The following is a 19,155-nucleotide window of genomic DNA, read 5'->3' on the forward strand; positions in this document are numbered from 1 at the left end:
GACCGCGAGAGAAAGGCACGCGCGGGCCGCAGGCATGGCACCAACGGCCCAGCTACCCCCACCACCACTACCAGCAGCGGGACCGCCCGCGGGGTGGGTTCGGGGCCTTCGCCGGCCACCAGCGGCGCGGCACCTTCCAGCGGCCGGGCCGCCCCGAGACGCCGCCTGACCGGGAGCCGCCGCCACCCTGGGCCAACTCGGACCTCAACCGGCACGGCCAGCCGCGCCGGCGGCCGGTCGTCTTCCAGAACGACTCCCTGCGCGCCTTCGTCAGCCTGCCACCGCGGCGCGCCACCGAGCGCGGCGGCAGGCCGTCGCGGCCGGGCGAGTGGCCGCCGCCGCCGGCCTGCGCGCCGCGGCCTTTCCAGACCAACCAGTCGTTCCTGCAGCGGTTGCGTCACAGCGAGTCGCCGGTACGAGGCGGCGGCAGCGGCGGTGGCGCGCCGGCCGGCCGGCTGGGGCCGCGCACGCCGCCGCCGCCGCCGTGCCCGCACCCGCCCTCGCCGTCCACCACGCCGCCTCGACCGCCGCCGCCGCGCACCGCTCGCACCGACCCGCGCCTCTGCGCCAGCGCGCGCCAGGCGCACTTGCGCGAGTGCCAGATGAGGCGCGTTGTGTACAGCCAGGCCAGTCAGGAGACCGTGGGCTGTGCGGCCAAGCTTAAACAGCTCTTCGAGGAGTGATGCCGAGTGCCGGGTGTCAAGCGCGGCACGAAAGCCAGGGAGATGTTGTCTGTTCGAGGACTGTAACATGTGCTCGTGTGTGCGGCGTGTCCCCGTAAACGCACATGCAACTGTGGATGTTTGCGAACGTTGTGAGCTTATCGCGGTGGGCGTTTTCACCTTCCTATGAATGTGGTGCTGTGATGTTGATCCGTGACGTGGATGCAAAAATCAAAGCATCCAGTTACATCGAATTAAAATGTGCACAAGTGTTTATTATTGTGGTGATGATGGATCTATGTGATAAGCTGTATTCTCTATCTTCGTTGCCTTTTCCTTGAGAGAACAGTTTCTGTCGGATCAAATTCCTCCGCCGAGGCAAGCAGGATTGGTTTTTGGAACACCTCTAACCGAATAGGAAATGACATGGTCTGCCCATTGCGCTGATAGTCAAAATCAGGATACCTCAAACTTTTCGTTAAAACATCAGGTTCATGAAGACATCGATGCCATTTTCCAAGCATACAAACGTGGAGTGTGACACCTAAGGCAAGACTTAACAGCTCGACTTTGGTGATTCCTCGCGTGTTTCAGTTCAGACACGCATCCTGACGAGATCGTGGCTCGCGACACACTTGTCCAGTATATGCAGGGCTGTGTGGTTGGACAGACGACGACAAGAGCCAGCGGCTGAGGAGCTGCTGTTCAACCGCCTATCTCAAGCGCTTGGTGTCCAGCCTTGTCATACAGCGCGCAGGGCTCGGCGGCACGTGTTTGGTGTCGGGCTCGGTGTCATCACTGTTCACACCCCGCTACAGGCATGTGTTCAACATCGACAGGCATTCAGTCTGACGTCGTGGAGCGCCGTGTGCTCACCGTGGTTTGCTTTCGTGACAGGCAATCTCTACGGTTTGCTGTTTGCCTCAAATATTAGGTACTTCTGTGTGCCAACTGAGGTCATCTGGCTTTCACTGGGCCCATATCTACGAGCCGTTACGCCTAGTATCTATCGTAGCTGATAGGGACAATGGTAAGTGAACTCGTCTTATCATGGCTGTTCTGAATGTGTCTATTGTGACTCCTTCAGTGTGTGCTGTAGTTGACTTCACGAATACATTATCTTCGGGACTTAAATGTTACAACAGGATTAGTTTTGAACTGTGCAGGATGTGGTCATTTCGATTCCTAACAGCCTTGTCTGGCAAGGGTCGTCGAAGAAGTTGTGTTGTATTGAGATACCGAAATAACCGGTTAGCCGTTGTTTGACGTCTGCGGCTAATGTGAGGTGGGTAGCACCGTAACATGTAGCATTTTAGACGTGTACATCTTTGTTTATGTCCGAAATAAAGCAATTCAGTCCTTCCCATACACCAGCTGTTTTGGACAATCTCAACATGTGTTGCCAGACTGAACAAGGTCAACCCGGTGAAGAACAAAATGCATGCAATATATCCATACAGGCGGGCTGTACGCGGGGAAAATACCTGTCCAATGAACCATTGACATGCACTTCACTGCCGTAGATGTTAGATGCGATGCAGCTTCTCGGTCCGGTTGCATTGTTTGGAAATGGTGAACTCAAGCATTGCTCGGCCGTTACCGTGACGCTGGGAAAAGATTCAGTCATTATGATTTGTGAGTGTTATGCTGAAAATAGCCGGCCTTCAGCTTACAGGAGCTATTAGGTCAACGACATTATCAAGCAAGCATTGATTATATCGTGAAATGAAACTCGACGGTGAAAAGCTGTATTCATAGTCATAGGTGACCAGCTTAAGGGATATTTCCATTAAAAAATGGGGGGGGGGACACAAAATATAGAAAATGCTCTGAAACTGTGCCGAGAGTGCATATAAGTTGTTAAAGAACTAGTACAAATTCATGCATCATCATGTGTAAAATAAGGAAAGAAAAATAACAAAAACACCTGGAGCCCAATGTACTGCCTTTTAATGCTTACGTTATGTAGACGGCTAAAGACATCTCAGTGACAATGTCGTTGGAGCGGTGACCTCCAGGATACGAGCAGCGAGCCAGCGTATGTACGCGAACAGCGACTTCGAACACAGCCGTTTCTCAGCAGACGACTGTAAAACTCTGCGATATCAGAATTGTTAATGATTTGTCTTAGGATTGTTAAAGAGTTCGCCACCCAGCGCGTTTGGGCTTTGAGCAGCCCTACCCGACACACACTAAACGCCATCGTTTTGTCGCTGGAGGCAGACTCAGACTACGTGTGCCAGGCCGGTGCCTGTGCGGGCAATGATTCACCATGCGTGTCTACACCGAGCATCTGGGTGTCGCGCTCGATCAGGAGCTGCGCAGAGGGGGCCCCACATGGATGCAGGTCCGCACCGGACGCATCATGTATTGTACGTACTGGCACCAGCGGTTTGCTGGATACCCCGTTCTGGTACCAGCCGGTTTACTGGGTCCCCCGCTCCGGTACCAACCAGTTTGCTGGGTCTCCCGCTCTGGCACCAACCGGTCTGCTGGCTCCCCGTTCTGGTACCAACCGTTTGCTGGGTCTTCCGCTCTGGCACCACCCGGTTCGCTGGGTCTCCCGCTATGGCACCAGCCGGTTCACTGGGTCTCCCGCTCTGGCACCAGCCGGTTCGCTGGGTCTCCCGCTCTGACACCAGCCGGCTTGCTGAGTCCCTGCCTTCCGGCAGAGGAGAGAGCTTTCGTGTGGCGCACCATCGTGGCCCCGACTCTTCTTTTTGGGAGCCGACAAGCTGCTTTGACCGCAGCAGGCACTGGGCGCATGGAGGCCTGGCGGGCACCTACCTTAAAGCAGCTCTCGGACTGCAGCGGTGATCGCACAACCCAGCCCTTCTCAGGCCTCTACGTGCCCCGAAAATACAGGATGAGGGTTAACCCGCTGTGCTCGGTTCGTTCAGCAGCCGGTTTCGCTGTTTACATCGCTTGCGCCAAGCCCTTTCAGGGCTCCAGCCTTGCTTGTCAAATGCCCGGGCGAGCTTGCGGAAGGCTTTGTCGGATCTAAGTTTCCGCTCTGCGGTCAAGACTGAAGGTGGTTAGCATGCTCGGCCCGCAGGAGAATGAACAGCTTCCTCCTTTATGCGACCCCAGTGTGGTGTGATTGAGTCTCGCTGATGGATCTTGAGGAGCGCCGACCCAGAGGCCAGGCTAGTACACCTTTCATATGTGGATTAGTGAGGCGGCCTTGTGGCTTTGTGTGGATTAGAGTGCGGAGTGAGTGTGTGTAATGCATATGTGTATGATTGCACGCTCTTTCGTTAGGTACATACTGTCCGATAGGACGTTAAATGAATAATAATGGTGATGGTGATTACATTCTCAGCCATTTATTTCAAGAGAAAGCGGAGCTGGGTCAGATGGCAGTGACGTTCACACACGCATGTTCTCTGCTAGGAACGTCACAGGCACGGCCTTCGTGAAGTTCCCTCCGCATTCTCAAAGGACAACAAGCGTTCTTAAGTGATCGCTAATGACTACCCATACAGGCGTACAATGCACTCATCAGGGTCACAATACCACGTCAAAACACCAGCTATTATGTCTTTGCAGGAGTCGTGCGCATGCGCGTACCCTGCGCGAGCCAGGCATATCCCTTCTAGTCCCGCCTACGCCTCGATGTGTGGATTGACGGGGCGTACCCTGCGCGAGCCAGGCATATCCCTTCTAGTCCCGCCTACGCCTCGATGCGTGGGTTGACGGGCGACTTCGAGAGCCCCAGCTATTGGCAAAGTTCACCGTTGTTGTTAGTCGTACCCTGCGTGAGCCAGGCATATCCCTTCTAGTCCCGCCTACGCCTCGATGTGTGGGTTGACGGGCGACTTCGAGAGCCCCAGCTATTGGCAAAGTTCACCGTTGTTGTTAGTCCACTGAGCCCTGTTGGCAACGTCAGCACGTCCAGCCATCGGCCGGGCTTCTCCCAGCGGCCGTCCTCGGGCTCTGTGATCGGCCGGGCTTCTCCCAGCGGCCGTCCTCGGGCTCTGTGATCGGCCGGGCTTCTCCCAGCGGCCGTCCTCGGGCTCTGTGTGTAATTGGATCACCTACCAGCCAGCACCGCACGGGCCACACTCGGCTGTGTTCAGACGTGGGGCGTCATGCAGATCACCGACGGACAGAAACGGGACTGTCGGGTTAAGGATGAAAGCCTTGTTTTTTTGTTACGATTCTGAATGACTCTTGACAGGAACCCTGTGGATGATAAGCCAGGCTCCGTCCGTGGCGCTGCGTGCCACGGGTGGAGCCTGCGTGCCTGCGCGCCACGCAGGATGGACGCGGGTGCCACGTGCGTCACTCGTCGGGCTCCGGGTCCTGCAGCGTGTGCCATGCGGCGATGGGTCGGCGCGGCGCAGCCAGCATGTCGGTCCAGTGGCGCAGCTCGGCGCCGCTTGCCATGCTGCCGAGCACGCACCGGCCGATCGGGTCCGACGAGCCGATCCGGTCGTAGTCCACCACCGTCACTACCAGCTTAACCTTCTGCTCGGCAGAGGCGGAAACAGGCCAGGCGATCAGGGGGAGGGGGATTCACCTTCTGCCCGGCCGAGACCAAAAAACGTCAGGTGAACAGCGGGGCTTCACCTTCTGTCCGGCAGAGGCGGAATCCGGTCACGCGAGCAGGGAGGGGAGGGGGCCCTCTGCCTGGGGAAAGCAGAGAGAGTCCGGACGAGACAGATGGGCTCCAACCTCCACCCGGCAGCGGCGGGGGAGTTCTGACAAGGAAGAGTAGCTACTAACTTCACTTTCTGCACAGCCATGGCAAAACAAGATCAGACAAAGCCGAAGAGTCTCACTTTCTGTCCTACTTTCTGTCTTTCTGTTCACTTTCTGTCTGTCCTGTCACTTTCTTTCTGAACACGGTGAAAGGACAAGTGGGACGGTATAGCTCCACCTTTTGCCCGATAGACGCTGAGCGAGGTCAGAAGCAGAGGGGAGCCTAGACCTTTGCTTAGCGGAGGCGGACAATGGCTAGGCGTGGCGAGCATCTCCAGGATAACCATCGCTGTACGTCGTTAGATCATCACATAAAGGTCTTGTGTTACGCAGGGGGGGGGGGGGATCAGCAAAAAGCATTGGAGCATCACGGCCTTATTTAAGTCTGGCTCAGGCTTCCGCTTTGGTAGCGGGCGGAACTCTGCGGTATCTGGGAGGCTGAAACGGAGAACCGATCAAAATGGTGCGATTGCCTGTCAGGTCAGCGTCAGTGCTTCGTGGATTAGCAGGAGGTGATGAGGCCCTCCTGTTCCACTGGAGTACAGCTTGGAAACAGGTCATCGACGACAGCCAGCGGTTATGTAAATTGTAACGAAAAATTGCATTTACCTCGATCTGATTTCTGTTGATCTTGTCGAAGGAAAGGCTCTCATTGAAATACGGATTTAGGGTGTTGCTTTTGACGGAAGTTTTCTTCTTCTTCGGTTTTCGCTTTCCAAGCATCAATTCCACTTTAACGTATGGATCTGAAACCAGATTATTTTCACGAAGTTTGGTAAAATCTGAACATTGGAACTTCATCAGGTGTTGGCACCATCGGACCATCAGGTGTTGGCACCATAGGTGCCATACAGCCACCACCATGCATACAACAACCAAGAGGGGTGACTGCTCCTTTCATCGGAAACCATGGTCATTTTCGATGGGGCTCAAACTTCAGGTGTCAAGCAGGTAATCATGTTCACGCCATCTTGTTGCAAGTTCATCATGCTATCCAGATAACCGCCGGAATGAAGAGTTATGAGAGCGACACAATGAATGCAGTCGCACTCAGCATGGAAAGGCAAAATGGTGACTTCCCCAAACCCATATTCTGACCTGACAAGCCTGTCACATCCATTTTCTTCAAGTTCTTCGCCTCGAGAATGACGATTGTCAATTTTCCAGACGTTGGTACATAGCGTATGGAAAAACAAATGTCTCCCAACTTTTTCTCCTGTTAAACAAAAACACAATTAGCTCAAAGTTTACCCACTGGGCGAGGGGAAAGCCGTCTTTCATAGCTGATCCTCAATATCAATGCGTTATTTTTCCGACCACATAGACCATGAAGATGGCACATGAACATGGACGTACAACACACGTTTCTATACAACCTACCACCCTTCTCTTCATTGTTCGATAACTTGTCCACCCCTATCTAGTGGATGTTCTGTCCTGTTCTGTCCACCACTACACTCCCCGCACTGACCAGTTCGGCGTCGCTCTCTACGCTGACCAGGTTGCGCCACTCCTCGATCACGTTGGCCAGGTCGACGTTACACAGCGGCAGCTGCACCTCACCGATCTGGTCGTGCTTCGAGAACCGGTCGAAATCAAAGATGGCAAACACCAGCGTCTTGTTGATGACGTCAGCGTATGGCATCTGCGGAGGGTCGGCGACAGCGGGCTGATGACTGTGTCCTCGAGTAACGGTAACGCGAGGATGACCTGGGACGAAATTTCACAGGTTTTGGCTCTTTCTCAGGTTTGTCTGAGGCTTTAGTAGTGCTTTACTCGCTCGCCTCCAGAGCCCCCCCCCCCCCCCGTCCCCCCAAGGAGGCATCAGCTCCAGAGGGCGTCGTACGCGGCTCACGAACGAACGGAACACACCCTGCACCTGGCTTCTCTTCAGCACATCTCACTGGTCTTCGTAAGATTATCCGACCAAATTACCTTAAAAGTAAAGGTCTGGTTGAACACGGGATTGAGTGTGTTTTTCTGAACCTTGGTCTCGTGTTTCTTCTTCTTCTCGGGCAACAAGTAGATCTTGACGTAGGGGTCGGACGTGCCGCCGACATCCAGCGCAGGCAGGCCTTCGCATCGGATCACCACCACTGTCAGCGTCTTGGCGTTGAAATCATACTCCAACTGAAAAGGCCATAGCCGGAGGTATTGTAATAAGTGCGGCCCACGGCGTTCTATCCGGGCAAACCATGTGTTTGTTTTTTTCAATGCGCAATTACGGTAAACGGCTTTGGCCGGGCGCTCGCTCCGGACATGCGCGCCAGGGCAACCAGCAGAGAGAAATGAGCAATGAGCAATGAGCAATGAGCAATGAGCAATGAGAGACATTTGAAATACGCCGATCCCGTCAGAGGGCGGAGTGGAGAGCATTCACTGGTATTCGCACTGGGGCGGAGGTAGGCTCGAGACTCGATCGGCCCGGTGTGCACCGACCGATGGGCGCTCGGCGAATACACGTTTTCAACCATGTAACTCCGGCGGGTGAATCATCGGCCTTTTGGCGGTTTACTTAAAACACCGGCCTTTTTAAACCATGCGTTGGATTGAAGGTAGTCTAAACATAAGAACGTTCTGCAGGATTTTTAGCCCCGCCATGATTCGCCGTGTTTTATTATGCGGTTTGATGGTGAGTTGATAGGATCCCTGGCGTTTCCAAACTCATGAAGTTAAAGCTAAGCAGAAAGCACCAGTAGACTGTTCATGACGAGATCTCGCGCATAGCACTAATTTTATGTTGTTGGGCCAATAATTGATCTCATCATGGGAGGACAAGGGTCTAATTTTCCCAAAAAACTGTACTTTTCAACTTTACTACATCATATCTACGAGACGGTGTCTTGTGGGGACACAAAACTTTAACAGGTATGCTTCTTGTTTCATTCTGATTACAATGGTGAATATTTATGTGTTTGGGCATGCAGTTAGGATAGAGTTAAGATGATGCGGTCGCACAGGGGTGTAATTTCCTATTCAGTTGGGAGTTTCAAGCCCCCCAACGTTGACAGAAAATTAGACAAGATATGGGAGGAAACCCGTATGTCGGCGAGTTTTGAAAGTATAATACCCTGTAATACCCCGTGCCCGCGCATTATTTCTGATCCGTTTTATGCCGTGAGCTCCATTCGTGTTTGTATCGCATATTCCTCATAAGCTAGCATGATGTGTCGATGTGCCGTTAATGTGTAGTGTTTAATCGCGTGCTGGCCATGTCTGATGTCACTGATGTCACTCAACGCGTCCCATTGAGCAGCCTTTGGGAAAATAACAGAATTCCTGGTCATTCATAGATTTTCATCAGTTCGCTGTGCCGGATTATTGATGACAAGATCATCAGTCAGTCACTACATACACTGTCGCAGATCATGACTTCACCGATTCAAGCTGCTGTCACCCTTGTCATTTGATTGTACATCTGCGCTGTTGATTGCCTTCAATGAGTGTTTTCATCCAAGTGCTGTTGAGGAGGCAGATGAATGCATAATGTGCGTCATTCGTCTTTTGTGTTCGGTGGGGCAGACGCGTCGTAGTCAGGCCCCTATTTCTAAATTGAGTTATTCATCTTGCATGCTGCGTTGGAGCGGCTGGCAATATTTCACGAATTCAAGAGACTGTTTGCATCATGAAAGGCTCAATGCATCACAGGTGCTTCACTTCATTACTTCTCGCAGGCAGCGACGGAGGAAGTTGCTGGTTACTGAGTACAGATTCCGAGGTTCGCGTGTCGTATGGTTGTGTGGTTCCGCTTATATTTAAGGAGATCAGATTGCTACACTTAGAATGAATACTTTGTGTAGTGACCTCATAATAGACACTCCTTTAATATGAGCGAGAAAAGGCATGCGTGAGACGGTGTAAAGGTATGAATGCTGGTCGCAGAATCCCACTAATGTGGCGTTTGCTGACAAACATATTGGTAAGAAATTATATTTTTCCTAAAAACCCGTACATCATCCGGAAGTAACGTTTTCGCCACCATTTGTAGCCTCTCCCGTCTTGCCAGTTTAAGGTAGAAAATTTCCTTTAAAGCAATGATCTGCGGATCAGTACGATAGGTCAACGAGCTAACAGCCGGCAATTACTGCGGCGTGCAACAGCATGCAATTAGTCCAACGAGTACAATCATTGCTAATAGGTGTATTAGTTCCAATGAGAGTCTTTTGTGCAGCTGGTTATTGTCACAGGTACAGCTGAACTAAACAGCTAGTATTAAACACAAACGCAAGTTTTGCTCCGACTGAGAGGTTTCCTCACTTGGCTGATTGGGGCCTGCAGCCTTATGCGCAAAACATCACGCATTGCACAATGTCATCAGCGAGTACGTACTTCAAAACTTTATAAAAGACATTCTTTTTAATAAGTAAATTAGTCACGGCGGTTGGCTACTTTATGAAAGTTGGGCTTTGGAAACATCGTGATTGTCGTTCGTACCGGTACATTGAGTGTACATTGTGCAGCGCATTTCACATTTTGACTTGGTTGGATGAAAAAATGACTACATTGCGTGTCGTTATTATCTGCGTCTAGCTTGCGTTGAAAAGAACAGCCTGCCCGCAAATAAGCCACTACTGAGGATGATCAACGTTGTCTACGACTTCTAATGCCCCGTCGTCGGCTGCGCGCATCGACCACGCTCGTACGTTGGACATACTGCGGCCGCATTATCAGGACAGATGGCGTTGCACCTCCAAGACAGCGCCAAAGCGGCACGTAACATCGACTCATGGAAGGACACTGTCTGGATCTGAATTGGTGAGAAGTACCACCATACTGGCTAAACGCACGCAAAAAGTGGGCCTGAAAGTACCAGGAGTTCTTACATCAGGGCCAAAGGCCAAGCAATCAACCGACAAATGGATATTGGAGCACAGTGTGGCTGTGGAATAGGAAACCTCCAGCACGTCGAAACAGGCCGCAAAATTGGGGAGGGCGAGGCGACAGAGCCGGATAAAGATCACTTCTGTTCTAGTCATACGACGCACCCACTCACACAGTGCATAATATCAGCCTTTTTATCAAGTCGAGTGACCTATTTTGAGGAAGAAAAATACACAAAAAAGATTTGAGCCGCTGCGACCACGAGTGTTTTGTTTATTGTTGTTTTGTGTAGTTGTACCGATGTGTAAAGATTTTGGCAGGACTGATGCGATGGAATGAAACGTTGCAAAGTAATATAGGCAACCTTCGTAACAGGTTTTTCGATGATGAGAGATGATTAAATCGCAGAAATGAATTATCACCTGAAAAGCAAGTTCCCGTCAAATGCGTTTCCATTTTCAGTGAAACATATATCAAGGAAAACCAGATCCCTGACTTTAATAATATATATATATATATATATATATATATACATATATGCCTATATACAAATATATTTCATGCCTGGGAAGCATCGTTTTTGTAGCACACGAATGGTGCATGCCTGTTACATGCGTATGCCTATACAAACACGGGCGCTCGCACTCCACACCCGCCCTTCTCTGCCGCGCGGTCGCACGCTTGCGTTACGTGCAACAACACGCGGGAGCCTCGTGCTCTACGCCTTGGCGGCGGCCTCCGCGCGACCGATGGCCTCACGCATGTTTGTTTATCTATACGAAGGTTCCATTCACGGATGTTTGTGGTTTATCGAGACCTCGCCCACTCAAGGCTCAGCAACTGATGTGCAGGGGTTGATATATGGCCATGGTACGGTCGTCTTAACATGGGTGATAAGGGCCCGAACCGGCGTACAACCAGCGTGGTGAGAGCTAACACCCACACCACCCATCGCACCACACCCACCGTGAGCTGAAGAAGCGTGGTAAGAGCTAACACCCACACCACCCGCAACACCACACCCACCGTGAGCTAAAGCAGCGTGGTAAGAGCTAACACCCACACCACCCACCACACCACACCCACCGTGAGCTAAAGCAGCGTGGTGGGAGCTAACACCCACACCACCCACCACACCACACCCACTGTGAGCTAAAGCAGCGTGGTGAGAGCTAACACCTACACCACCCACCACACCACACCCACCGTGAGTTAAAGCAGCGTGGTGAGAGCTAACACCCACACCACCCACCACACCACACCCACCGTGAGCTAAAGCAGCGTGGTGGTAGCTAACACCCACACCATCCGCCACATCACACCCACCGTGAGCTAAAGCATTGTTCGTCATGTGTTTACGCACGGTAGACTCCATGGGATATGAGTGAAACGGACACTAGTTTACTGTGACTATGACGTACGTACTGCTCCATCTACATTACAGCACCTGATACCAAGTGACAGAACGAAGAAAGAAACGCGTACAGCTTGTTTTATACAAGCGTGGTATCACTAGGTGCAAAGATGAGGAGAAGGGTCCGCGTAGCGCTGCCTATCGTGTGAGGTTGACCAAAAAAAAAACAACAACAAAAACGAAACCAAAAAATATCAACGGCGGCATCAAACTTAGTCCTGTTTGCCCAAGCCCTAACACATCACCCCTGACCACGGCAGCGGTGCTTCGCACGGTTTGGCGCCACTCACGCGGACGCTAGGTATAAGCATGCACCGCGGAGACCACGTGGTTCTGCCTAACAGGTCAAATATCGGCCAGAGAACGGCGGCACTCTCCAAACATCTGACCGGATACCCGGGAATGGGGATACTGCATGCACCAGGAAACCCATCGCACAACCTACCAGGCAGGGTAAAGTGTAAATAACAGCACAGCTAGCGATCCATAGCACATCTCGCACAGAGACGGTGCGTCATAACATTAGAAGCTATCTGCAACGCAAATGGGAACCGCTCACCAACAGATTGATAAACGTGAAGCCCCCACCTGTACTACGTTCTCTTTAGGTAGTAGAGTTTTACATGGGGGCATACATGGTCAGACGCTGAGTACCGCGCGCCACCGATGAACGTCGTCACGTGTGAAATATGAATGTGCGTGCGTGCGTACGTGCGTGCCTGTGTGTGTGTGTGTGTGTGTGTGTGTGTGTGTGTGTGTGTATGTGTGTGTGTGTGTGTGTGTGTGTGTGTGTGTGTGTGTGTGTGTGTGTGTGTGTGTGTGTGTGTGTGTGTGTGTGTGTGTGTGTGTGTGTGTGTGTGTGTGTGTGTGTGTGTGTGTGTGTGTGTGTGTGTGTGTGTGTGTGTGTGTGTGTGTGTGTGTGTGTGTGTGTGTGTGTGTGTGTGTGTGTGTGTGTGTGTGTGTGTGTGTGTGTGTGTGTGCACGCACATGAAGTGTATCCGGACCATGCGTGTGTGAAGAAAATACGCTGTCTTTGCGACATTAGATATATGGACAAGATGTATATATATAAACATATAAATATATATACAGAGAGAGAGAGAGAGAGAGAGAGAGAGAGAGAGAGAGAGAGAGAGAGATATATATATATATATATATATATATATATATATATATATATATATATATATATATATATATGTCTATATCTATAATGCAAAGGAGTCAGATGAAGCTGCTCAGCGGAGCGCGTTGTCCCCGGTGCCAAAGGCACGACCGTATTCAGAGATTCGAGAGAGCAAATCAGGAACCTGGAGGAACAATCTAACATGAAACGGTGCTCAAAGTTGTTTATGTCCGTTACTTGCGGAGGTCGCTCTGATCGCCACGCTTCAGGTAAACCAAGATCTTTATTTTTGGTGTTCGCTGCTTTTTCTCTTTATCATATCATTTTTATGCTATTTTTAACGAGAGTGATGTGAAATCACTGCGCGCATTTGTGGGGAATATGATAAATATATTCGTACTTGCATACGCCATGACAGCCCATTGCTTGGACTGGCCAAAAAGGAAAAAGTGCACCACTATGTCGGAAGGTAGAATGCATAATTTGGGCCAACAAATGACTAAAATCCATGCGTTCAGCACAGCGTGTTCGTACGTCAGTGCCACTCCCCAGTGTGATTGCTAGATGCAAGTGGTTCTATGTTTCACCAGAGTATATTTCTGAAGCATGCCCCAGGGTGGGACACGCGTGAGAAATGAGCAGGCTCGAGCATGATGACGCGCTAAAGCTAACCCGCAGAGCTGACAAGTAGCGCGGCACAGCCTACCTACAGCGCTACTAGGGCACGCGATGGAATAAGCCTGGCGCTGTGGCCGTCTCCCGCGTCCACATGCCTTGTTGCTTCGTCATTGGGGCTTAACGACGCCTCCAGCTGCTGAGGATATATGGCGTCGCCTGCCTCGCACTCTGGCAGGGAATGCGAGCGTCGCGGGGAATCGAACCGCGTACCTCTAGTTTCCCAGACGCGCAGTTTAAACGCCACTCTATGGGTGCTCTTCCCTGTTGTTACAGAGCAGAACCGCCCCTATTTTAAAAGCGAATCGCTGTGGGGGTCGGGGGATCAGGTACCTTTTCGTGAGGAAATTGCTAAAATGATGATATGCGCAAAAACCATCCTCACCGGCCACAGCTGCAAACAGTAGACCATTTGACGCGGAGGAGTCCACTTACTTGTCACAAACACGTCACAAACATGAGAAACAGTGATTTGTGTACCTTTGTCGCAGTCTTGGCGCTTTTCTTCGACAATCGAAATTCGTCTGCCGGAATTTTTTAGGAATGTCTGAACACAAAAACACAAACATATGTGCGCTCACCTTCTGTTTGCTTTTTCTAGTTTTATTTACGAAAAGATACCTCACCCTAGATGCACGCCCGACGCCGTCTGGGGCGTGCCAGGGACCTGCTCGGGCGTGAGCTGCTGGCAGAGAAACGTAGCAGAGGCAACAAAATAACTTTGAGGAAGGGGAGGGAGATTTTGCTTTTTATTAAGGAAGGGGGCTAAGGAAGTCACTGGTGGCCACTTTCCTTATATCAACATGTCAAAATAGGGCCTGGAATAAAGTGGTCACAATCGCTCAACAACAGCTGCCTACATGTCAGATTACCACATTAATTAAGTCCCCCTGCAGTGTTGAAACACACATGGTTGTGCCAATCCAAGCAAAAAGAAGAAGATAGCGAGGCAGCGAGACAGCTTGGAATAGACAAGCTCTACATGAGAAGCAGGGTCTTGTTTTTCAGTTATTGGTACCTTGCCGCTGACGAACAATCAAGGCCTGAGCACCGACTGCTGGATATTGAGTGAAGCCTGGAAGGAGCTAACCGGCATTGCAAGAATCACTGGGGTACAGTCTTTACCTGTGATTATTTGTGTAGGGTGAAATTGGGCCTGTGCCAAATTCCATTCCAGTTCAAGGCTACACTAACGACTTTGACCTAGAGGTTAGAACTTTAAAATTAGACGTCTGAAAGTGCACACAAAGTTTTCAGCACATAAGGAGCAAGCTTGCTACTTGAACCTCGACTTGGAACCTTGACGCAAAGCTTGAATAACTCAAAACTTGGAGCTGTAGTGTTTGAAATAAGGCGTTGACATTCTCTTCATGTAACGAGTCCCAATGCCGTCAATTTGTGTAAATTATTCGGGAGGGGGGAGGGGGGCAGAGCCAAAGGCCCGACAACCAAAGCATCACACACGTATGGTTTTCAATGGGTTTAGACGATTATAGTTTGCTGTGTGGCAAAACAGCATGAGTTGCCAAATAATGCTACTTTCGGCAGTACTGTAGCCGTTACCATGGGCTGATAAAAATATGTTTTGTATGATGGTGAATTTCTTCTCATTTTTGAAAAAAAAAATGCAGCACCAAACCAGCCTTGGAGGATCAAGCCAACTTGGGAGGGGGGGGGGATAGGTTCCTCACGAAAGATCTACAAGTTGACATTCCTAAGGATTACGTCACAGTTTATTTGCTCAAAGATCCTCTTTGCCTGGCGATTACTCAGCGAGTAGGTTAGTTGGTTTAGTAACCCTGGGCTTTTTTTATACATAACTTGGGTAGGCGCAAATTTACGATTATTGTCGTTGTCAATCTTTTCTACTTGCTAACTGTTCAGTGTCCAAAACGTGCCATTCATTTTTAGGTTTATCTCTTTATGGAAACCTGAGATAACTTCCCACTTTACTAATCCATATCTTTTACCCACCGTCCATTAGACCTAATGAACACAAATACGAGAGCTCACTAGGCTTGACATCAAAACCATGAAAAAGCACGAGGTACCGTCCTGCAGATACGCCAGATGTGTGTGCAGAGGCACGTGGCCTTACGCCACACACACATCAGCGAAAGGGAAGAAAAGGAGCGCGGAAACCGTTGATGACAAAAACAACAGCTTTAAACCAGGAGGCTTAATGAGCACAGAGAAACTGGAGGGGGAGAGGGTCTGATGAAAAAACGCCGTCTTAGTGAGATGCGGTGCCACACAAAAACATGCATTAAATTGCAGTTATCTTAAGTTGGAACAACCCAACTCCACCCCCGCCCGCCGGGTCTGTGAGCCAACTCCACCCCCGCCAGCCGGGTTTGTGGGCCAACTTCAGCCCCGCCCGCCGGGTTTGTGGGCCGGGTTTCCTTACCTTGAAGTGGATTCGTCCGAGACTCTGATCCGAGGAATCGCCGACGCCGCCGTCGAGTGCGTCATCGCCCGACTCCTGCCCGCCGGAGTCCTGTAACAAACCGTGACGCGTCACGGGGGCCGCCGTCGCAGCCGTCCCAAGCGTCCGGGGTTCTGTGACGGAGCGTGACAAATTAACTGGCAGTGAGCAGCACGACCGCTCCTGCTGCCCGGGGTTCGTCAGCGACCGTGCCGCGTCGCATATGCTGTCCGTCACAGCTGACTGTACAGCCCGGGGCTCTGTAGACAATCGTGATATATAACTGATCACATGATGACTTCCACTGCACAGGGTCATGCAACAGGCCGTGACGTGTCACTGGTCACATGATGACCTCCGCTGCACGGAGTCACGCAGCAGGCCGTGACGCGTCACTGATCACATGATGACTTCCACTGCACGGGGTCATGCAACAGGCCGTGACGTGTCACTGGTCACATGATGACCTCCGCTGCAGGGAGTCATGCAGCAGGCCGTGACGCGTCACTGATCACATGATGACCTCCGCTGCACGGGGTCATGCAGCAGGCCGTGACTCGTCACTGATCACATGATGACCTCCGCTGCACGGGTTCATGCAACAGGCCGTGACGCGTCACTGATCACATGATGACCTCCGCTGCAAAGGGTCATGCAGCAGGCCGTGACGTGTCACTGGTCACATGATGACCTCCGCTGCACGGGGTCATGCAACAGGCCGTGACGTGTCACTGGTCACACGATGGCCTCTGCTCCACAGGGTCACGCAGTAGATCGTGACACGTCACTGGTCACATGATGACCGCTGCACAGGGTCTTGCAGCAAGCCGTGACGTGTCACTGATCACACGATGACCTCCACTGCGCGGGGTCATGCAGCAGGCCGTGACCTGCCCCCAGTCGTCACGGCTTCCTTGGCAGCCCATTTGGTTCCATGGTATGGGTCCACAGCCCAACACCCAGATCTGACGTCACTTGATGACGTCACCAGTGGCCCTGCCAGCACTTTGCAACGACACTGTCATCCTGCGAAACTTTATTTTCTGGCCAGGGCTTGTCCACACATTGAGATGACACCAGAGCCGGTAACACTAAACGCGCGCACCAACTGGTGATGCCCGCCTGTCTGAGTGATCTCACCTTGCCCTTCGACGCGCTGCGGGAACGATTCACTTTACGCTCTCCAGACTCCTCGTCTTCCGTGTTTCCGTCATTGCTTCGGAATGGGCTCAGACACCGACGGATGCAGCAGAAACACAGCGCTAGGATCAGAATTCCAAATCCTGCGACATAAAAGTACGAGTTTATGCGAAGATTACAAACCTATTTTGACTGATTTGGAAGCCCACAGACCTCGATTCTGTGCGCCTCAATTTGACCTAATCTAGTGCCGTGTAGATGCTCAGATGCCGCATGCCACGTAACTCATCCTTACGGAGCCAAATACCCATACAATGCTATGCGTCCATTGTGTGATATATGTATACTGCAAGAAAATTATGTAATGCCATTTTTGGAATGAGATCCAAGACGTGATGATGGTTCTAAAAGAGCCAAGTGACCCAGAAATTATCACATTAAATATATTTCTTAAACATTCATCGGGTGTCTCCACTTTGTTTTCTTCCGACACGAATGCCACGGAAGACACATTTACCAACAAAGCTTGCTGACCGCGCGCACGGTGCGTGTATACAGCGGCAATCGGCAGCGTAATACCTAAGACAACGCACTTATCTCGATCAATCGCATCACTTACGTTTGAAGCAGTTGTCCTGCTTCTTCGGAGGCGCGTCCAACTGCTGGTACATGATCGCCTGCGGCCATGCCCCGCCGCGTCACTGGGCCATGCCTCGCCGCACCACACCTGCCGTGCCGCGCGCGCGCGCCGTCTCTATCTTGCGACTTGCGACAGGCCGACACCCGGGAACCACGCGCTGCCCATTCCGGACTGCCTCCGCACGCCACGGCCGCCAGCTGCGCGCCACCACCACAGGTGCGTCGGCCTCCGCGCAGCTGTGATCCAGTGACGTCACTCCAGACGAGGGCTGGCCGCTGTGCAGGCCGTGACCGGCCCGCGGTCAAATGCCGCTGCCGCATGCCATGCGGGGCTGGGCCAGAGCGGTCAGTCCTGTCGCCTGGCCCTTATATGGTCTGTTTCTGCTCAGGTCAATCAATGTAGGTGCAGAATGTGAAAAGGACGCCGATGTCAAAAGATTCATTGGGATGACGTTTATTTTCGGGCACGCTGTCAGGAATTTGAGCTGTGAGCACAATGGACCATGGCTCGCGTCGCTGTGAAGCGCCTTTTCATATCCAATACTCATTTCTGCTTGCCGTTCAAGTGAACTGCTCTTGGAAGCTCCCGAACTGCCGCGCTTCTGACAGTTACTGATCATCGACCAGCTGCGCTTTTGACAATACGGGCCATCGTCCAGCCGCGATTTTGACAATACGGGTCATCGTCCAGCCGCGCGAATGCCCTACAGAGACAATAGGTTTCTCGACAGTATGGGAGCGCTCTTCTTAGCTCCAGATGTGCGTGCCGTGGCTCCAAAGGCTGGCATGCCCAAGGAGCCTTGTGACGCATCGTGCTGCCGTGCTGGAGTCAGCGCAGCGACCAGCCGAAGCCGGCCACTGGCAAACTGGCCACACGCAAAGAGCACGGGCCCTCGACTGAGGGTAGTTCCTGTGCCATGACAAGGTATTATACCGCAGACAACTGCCAACGTCGATGAGAAATTTGCGGTTGGATATGGAAGGGCGACCGTTTTGGGCCTTTCCGACGCTTTTCACCGCCATATCTCGCCGACCAGCTGGCTTTGTCAGAGACTTGTCGGTCGCGACATCATCTCCGGTGCCATCGGTCCTAGTCTTAACAAAGTTCGATGGTTATAAGCTGTTAAGCGCAGCCTGTAACCATCAAATCACCAGCTCGGGACGGCACCTTATGCAGGTGCTTAAAGGCCACGCTGTCATCTTCAGGTTTCGCTGGCGGCTGAATGATGCGGTTGCCGCAGTGCGACGCATGGGTGCTGAGGGTTCCCTGCTGGGCACGCTGGTCCCACCGAGGTGCCAAACACTCCGCCAGGCACAGACACCATTCTCTCTCCTTCCCTCTCTCTCTCTCTCTCTCCTCTCTCTCTCTCTCTCTCTCTCTCTCTCTCTCTCTCTCTCTCTCTCTCTTCTCTCTCCTCCTCTCTCTCTCTCTCTCTCTCTCTCTCTCTCTCTCTCTCTCTCTCCCTCTCTCTCTCCTCTCTCTCTCTCTCTCTCTCTCTCTCTCTCTCTCTCCCTCTCTCTCTCGTTCAGTGCTGATTACTTCAGCCAC

General features: G+C 51.8%; 1 protein-coding gene across 1 annotated transcript; it reads right to left on the reverse strand.

Moving 5' to 3' along the window:
- Positions 1 to 3,963: 3,963 nt before the first annotated feature.
- LOC119107573 (synaptotagmin 1) lies at positions 3,964 to 17,763 on the reverse strand. The gene is made up of 8 exons (XM_037231060.1): positions 17,587 to 17,763; positions 16,968 to 17,110; positions 15,810 to 15,899; positions 7,302 to 7,496; positions 6,838 to 7,011; positions 6,465 to 6,582; positions 5,976 to 6,112; positions 3,964 to 5,132 (listed from the first exon to the last, which is right to left on the reverse strand). The coding sequence occupies exons 1-8, from the start codon at positions 17,636 to 17,638 to the stop codon at positions 4,947 to 4,949; spliced, it is 1,095 nt and encodes a 364-aa protein (XP_037086955.1). The 5' UTR covers positions 17,639 to 17,763; the 3' UTR covers positions 3,964 to 4,946.
- Between the last annotated feature and the right edge of the window lie 1,392 nt (positions 17,764 to 19,155).

The sequence above is a fragment of the Pollicipes pollicipes genome, unplaced genomic scaffold (genome assembly GCF_011947565.3).
Source record: "Pollicipes pollicipes isolate AB1234 unplaced genomic scaffold, Ppol_2.1 Scaffold_6686;HRSCAF=7923_pilon_pilon_pilon, whole genome shotgun sequence".
Classification (NCBI taxonomy): domain Eukaryota; kingdom Metazoa; phylum Arthropoda; class Thecostraca; order Pollicipedomorpha; family Pollicipedidae; genus Pollicipes; species Pollicipes pollicipes.